Source organism: Nomascus leucogenys, chromosome 8, assembly GCF_006542625.1.
Source record: "Nomascus leucogenys isolate Asia chromosome 8, Asia_NLE_v1, whole genome shotgun sequence".
Lineage (NCBI taxonomy): Eukaryota > Metazoa > Chordata > Mammalia > Primates > Hylobatidae > Nomascus > Nomascus leucogenys.
Genome location: NC_044388.1, coordinates 59,241,384 through 59,247,383, shown reverse-complemented (window position 1 = coordinate 59,247,383; position 6,000 = coordinate 59,241,384). Strand labels below are relative to the sequence as shown.

The 6,000-nt window shown below is 41.0% G+C and overlaps 1 protein-coding gene across 1 annotated transcript in view; it reads left to right on the top strand.

Moving 5' to 3' along the window:
- Positions 1-4,699: 4,699 nt before the first annotated feature.
- Positions 4,700-6,000, top strand: part of MAK (male germ cell associated kinase) — a 62,139-nt gene continuing 60,838 nt past the window's right edge. The window contains exon 1 of the mRNA XM_030817285.1: positions 4,700-5,083. Within this exon, the coding sequence (XP_030673145.1) occupies positions 4,983-5,083 (101 nt within the window). The 5' untranslated portion in view covers positions 4,700-4,982. The remainder of the gene's footprint in view (positions 5,084-6,000) is intronic.

Sequence of the window (6,000 nt, the reverse complement as noted above, 5' to 3'; positions counted from 1 at the left end):
GTTTTGGAGCAAAGAGGATGATTTCTTTAGCCTCATTAGGGATAGTAAGAGCTGGCATCAGTTCATAAGAATGGCTTGTTTAAAAGTTGGAGACTACCCTGAAAAACCAACAGCGTCAAGCCAAATGAGCCTATTGGATTGACTCCATCGCTGATTCTCTAGTTGATCCTAGACAGCTCATTTAATCCTTCCATGTTTTTATTTTATGATCTTACTGTCATGAGGAGCATGATGGCCTTTTGTGCAAATGTATTCTCTTTATGCTTACTTAATCAGAAAGAATCAGTAAACCTAGAGATAACATATTTCCTAAAGGAGATAGATAAATGTCACCTTAAATAGGCTAGCTAGGAAAGAGTGTACAGCAATTTAATATGCTGGTGATAAATTGCAAAATACTGATTTAATAAAACCCTAAATGAGAAGAAATATATTTTAGTCCATGTTTTGTTTAACGTAGTACAAAATGAAACAACCCAAAAGATTTTTCCAAATTATATTTGCTTATACAGATAAAGGCCAAATGAAGAAAAGCAAATTCACGTTTTGATTAGGAACCGTGTAGAGAGAGATATTGCCTTTCTCTATATTAACACCTTAATATTTGGAATCAGTGTCTATGAATAAGGTGACAATGACTTACAAAACTATTCTTTTTCAGGCAAATGGGGAATCATTTGCTGGTACTTATGATTATTAGCTCGGGCTTAATCTGACAAAAATGAAGAAATCCCTAAATAGAAATGGAATCTGCTGTCATGGTCTCTTTTTCAAGATTCTGGCCATGGAGTTAGCATAGCCTAAATTATTTTATATGTGCCTTTGAAGGGATTGTTACCTACATGAAGTAAGATAAATGTTAAATACATACTCCCTATTATTATTATTATTATTATTATTATTTTGAGAGAGTCTTGCTCTGTTGCCCAGGCAGGAGTGCAGTAGTGCAATCTTGGCTCACTGCAACCTCTGCCTCCCGGGTTCAAGTAATTCTCCTGCCTCAGCCTCCTTAGTAACTGGGGCTATAGGCCTGTGCCACCACACCCGGCTAATTTTTGTATTTTTACTAGAGATGAAGTTTCAGCATGTTGGCCAGGCTGGTCTCAAACACCTGACCTCAGGTGATCCACCCGCCTTGGCCTCCCAAAGTGTTGGGATTACAGGCATGAGCCACGGCGCCCAGCCCACACTCCCTATTATTAAAAGCCCCCCAGGATTCTTCTCAAGTTTTCTGTGAACAGATACCTTCCTGTAAATAGGAAACAACATAGCTCCACTGTGCTGCTCTGCACGTTTGTGTCTGCTCATGTTTATGTTTCTTTTCCCGGAAAGGCTGTTTTGGGAAATCTTAAGTATTTTGATGACTATAACGTGTCCTTGTTGGCCTTAAATTCCTGCAAATAATAGAGGAGCAATTTCTATGATTTAAATGAAAGTGCTCCAGTGAGAGAAAAATATTCTTTGAGTGAAGAACTAAGTTATAAAAGGTACTTTAAAACAAACTACAGACACATCTCAGAGATACTGTGGGTTTAGCTCCAGACCACGGCAATACAGTGAATATTGCAATAAAGCAAGTCACACGTGTTTTTGGGTTTAAAGTACATATGCAAATTATGTTTACATTATACTGTAGTCTATTTTAGTATACAATATTAGTATACTGTTGTCTATTTAGTATACATTATACTGTAGTCTATTTAGTATACAATACAGTCTATTTAGTATACAATTTAGTATACAAAAAAATTTAGTATACAATTTTTTGTCTAGAAAAAATAACATACATACATTAATTTAAAAATATCTTATTGTGGCCAGGCGCAGTAGCTCACACCTGTAATCTCAACACATCGGGAGGTGGAGGCAGGTGGATCACTTGAGGTCAGGAGTTTGAGACCAGCCTGGCCAACATGGTGAAACCCTGTTTCTACTAAAATTACAAAAAATAGCTGGGCGTGGTAGCTTGCACCTATAGTCCCAGCTACTTGGGAGGCTGTCAAAAAAAAAAAAAAATCTTACTGCTAAAAAATGCTGATTATCTGAGCCTTCAGTGAGTCATAATCTTTTTGCTGGTGGAGGGTTTTGCCTCTATGTTGATGGCTGCTGACCAATCAGGGTGGTGGCTTGTGGGCGGCAAGCCAGCCAGGCGCTGAGGCAAGAGACCGAGGACACAAGTTGTTCCAGTATAATAAAATATAAAACAAGAATAGTCATACCAGATATAGATCTTAGATATGATTATTTATGAAGATCATTAATCATTAGTTGGTAGTAATTACTCTTTATCCCAATATTATAATAATCCCCTCTCTATAATCATAACCTAGGAAAAACCAGGCCATACAGGGATAGGAGCTGAGGGGACATAGTGAGGTGTGACCAGAAGACAAGAGTGCGAGCCTTCTGTTATGCCCAGACAGGGCCACCAGAAAGGGCTCCTTGGTCTAGCGGTGACGCCAGCGTCTGGGAAGATGCCCGTTGCCAGGCGGACCGTGGTCTAGTGGTAGCAAAAGATGTCAAGGAACAACAGCCACTACTTAGCAGACCGGGAAAGGGAGTCTCCTTTTCCCCCGGGGAGTTTAGAGAAGACTCTGCTCCTCCACCTCTTGTGGAGGGCCTGACACCAGTCAGGCTTTCCCGCAGTTATCCGGAGGCCTAACCGTCTCCCTGTGATGCTGTGCTTCAATGGTCACGGTCCTAGTCCACCTTCATGTTCCATCCTGTACACCTGGCCCTGCCTTCTAGATAGCAGTAGTAAATTAGTGAAAGTACTAAAAGTCTCTGATATGTAGAAATAATGTCGTAAGCTGTCTTTCTCTTTGTCTTCTCTCTCTCTCTGCCTCGGCTGCCAGGCAGGAAAGGGCCCCCTGTCCAGTGGACACGTGACCCATGTGACTTTACCTATCATTGGAGAAGACTCACATTCTTTACCCTGCCCCTTTTGCTTTGTATACAATAAATAACAGCGCAGCCAGACGTTCGAGGCCACTACCGGTCTCCACGCATCGGTGGTAGTGGTCCCCTGGGCCCAGCTGCCTTTTCTTTTATCTCTTTGTCTTGTGTCTTTATTTCTATACTCTCTCGTCGCCGCACACGGGGAGAGACCCACCGACCCTGTGGGGCTGGTCCCTACAGTGGCTGCTGGAGGTTGAGATGGCTGTGACCATTTCTCAAAATGAGACAACGATGATATTTGCTGCATTGACGGACTTTTCATAAAAGATTTCTCCGTAATATGTGAGACTGTTTGATAGCATTTTACCTACAGTAGAACTTCTTCCAAAATTGAAGTCAGTCTTCTCACATCCTGCCACTGCTTTGTCAACTCAGTTTATGTAATATTCTAAATCCTTTGTTCTTGACTGGACACTGGTTCACGCCTGTAATGCCGCCGAGGCGGGCGGATCGCTGAGGCCAGGAGTTCGAGACCAGCTTGGCCAACATGGTGAAACCCCATCTCTACTAAAAATACAAAAATTAGCCAGGTGTGGTGGTACGCACCTGTAATCCCAGCTACTGGGGGTCGGGGTGGGCACCTGTAATCCCCGCTACTGGGGGAGTGATGGTGACAGGGGTGAGGACTCAGGGACAAAAATCCCTTGAACCTGGAAGGTGGAGGTTACAGTGAGCCAAGATTGTGCCACTGCATTCCAACCAGAGTCTCACTCTGTCTCAAAAAAAAAAAAAAAAAAATTCTTTTTTATCTTTTCAGCAATGTTAATAGCATCTCTACCAGAAATAGATTCCATCTCAATAAAACATTTTCTTTGTTCATCCATAAGAAACAATTCCTCATTCATTCAAGTTTGATTATGAGATTATAACATTTCAGTCACATCTTCAGGCTCTACTTCCCTTTTTTATTTGTTAAAAAAAAAATTTTTCTTTAGAGACAGAGTCTTGCTCTGTCACCCAGGATGGAGTTTAGTGGTGTGATCATAGCTCACTGTAACCCTGAACTCCTGGGGTCAAGCAATCCTCGTGCCTCAGTCTCCCAAGTAGCTGGGACTACAAGCGTGCCATCAAGCCCAGCTAATTTTTTAGTTTTTGTAAAGAAGGGCATAATATGGTGCCCAGGCTGGTCTCAAACTCCTGGCCTCCTCCATCCTCCTGCCTTGGCCTCCCAAATCACTGGAATTACAGGCATCAGCCACCACGCCCGGCTATGTTTCTTATTTCTTTGTATGAATCTAGTGTGACACTAAATCCTAATTAGTATTTAAATATTTGTTAGTTTGATGTAAAATAAAGTAGCATGTTATTTAAATAGAATATGAAATTTTAAGATAATGCTATTCCTTTCATATGAAACAAAAGTTTGCTTTATACTTACCTTACCCAATTGGGGTACTTATATTCCACAGAAAATTTACAAGTAGTACAGTTTTAAATAATATGCCAAATTAAATACAATACAAAAATTGATTCAAAGAATGGATATAATGTAGACATCAATTTCCCAAGGTCTGATTTGGAATAATATAGATTATATTTAGTAAAAATAGGATCATACAAGCCATTATGCCATTATTGAACATAAATAGCACAGTACCATGTAAATGAGGCATTTACCAAGTATTACCAGTGAGTTATATGTGAACTTCATTTTACATAGACAAATGACTTACTGACAAATATTTAACACAATAGTATTTATATTATTTATAATTTTTCCCATTGCTCTAAGTTGCCAGTACAATTTTTGAAGAGATTTGTTAATGAAAATTCATGATATCCTTTTTTTCGTTCTTTAGGGTGTTTATAAGAATGGAAGTGCTGTTTCCTTGCCAGATTCCTTCGTGCTATAGCTCATGAACCTCTGTAATCTTGGGGAAGAGCCTATATTTAATGATGACAAACCTGTCACCAGTGTAGCAACAACAGTGTGAGGACAAAAACAAAAATTAAGAAGCGTTCAAATTTATATTCAACAAGGAAGTCATTTCAATCAACAACTTCTGCTGCATTATTTTTCCAAGATGAACCGATACACAACAATGAGACAATTGGGGGACGGCACGTATGGGAGTGTGCTTATGGGCAAGAGTAATGAATCCGGGGAGCTGGTGGCCATCAAAAGGTACTGTGTGCGACACTGCCAACTTCACCTTTGAAAACTCTGCTTTTTATTTTCCTGTCCTTGCTGAAGAATATATACCAGCACAGGCCTCGGCACTTTGGGAGGCCGAGGCAGGCGGATCATGAGGTTAGGAGTTTGAGACCAGCCTGGCCAACATGGTGAAACTCTGTCTCTACTAAAAATACAAAAATTAGCCAGGCGTGGTGGCGCGCACCTGTAATCCCAGCTACTCCTGAGGCAGGAGAATTGCTTGAACCCAGGAGGTGGAAGTTGCAGTGAGCTGAGATCGCGCCACTGAACTCCAGCCTGGGTGATACAGCAAGACTCCATCTAAAAAATACACACACACACACACACACACACACGCACAGGCTGGGTGCGGTGGCTCATGCCTGTAATCCCAGCGCTTTGGGTTGAGGTTAGGAGTTCGAGACCAGGTTGGCCAACATGGTGAAACCCTGTCTCTACTAAAAATACAAAAATTAGCCAGGCATGGTGGCGCACACGTGTAATCCCAGCTACTCAGGAGGCTGAGGCATGAGAATCGCTTCAACCTGGGAGGCAGAGGTTGCAGTGGGCTGAGATTGCACCACTGCACTCCAGCCTGGGTGACAGAAGGAGACTCCATCTCAAAAAAAAAAAAAAAGAATGTATACAAGCACAGAAAGAGGTCTAGTTTAGATCAAATAGCATTTGGCTCATGTGGAATGTCATTCTTGGAAAAGAACATTGCCAAAGAGGAATTCTGCTGTTTTTCGTGTATATTACTTTAATTGTCTGGCTTGTCTAGCTACACTGGATAAACCAAAAAATATGAGTGCCTCCTTTTTTATATGTATAATACATTTGGACCAAAACTACAGGTGATCTTTGGAATGTTCTTCCAAATTTATTTGTTGGTTTTCGTTTTTGTTTGT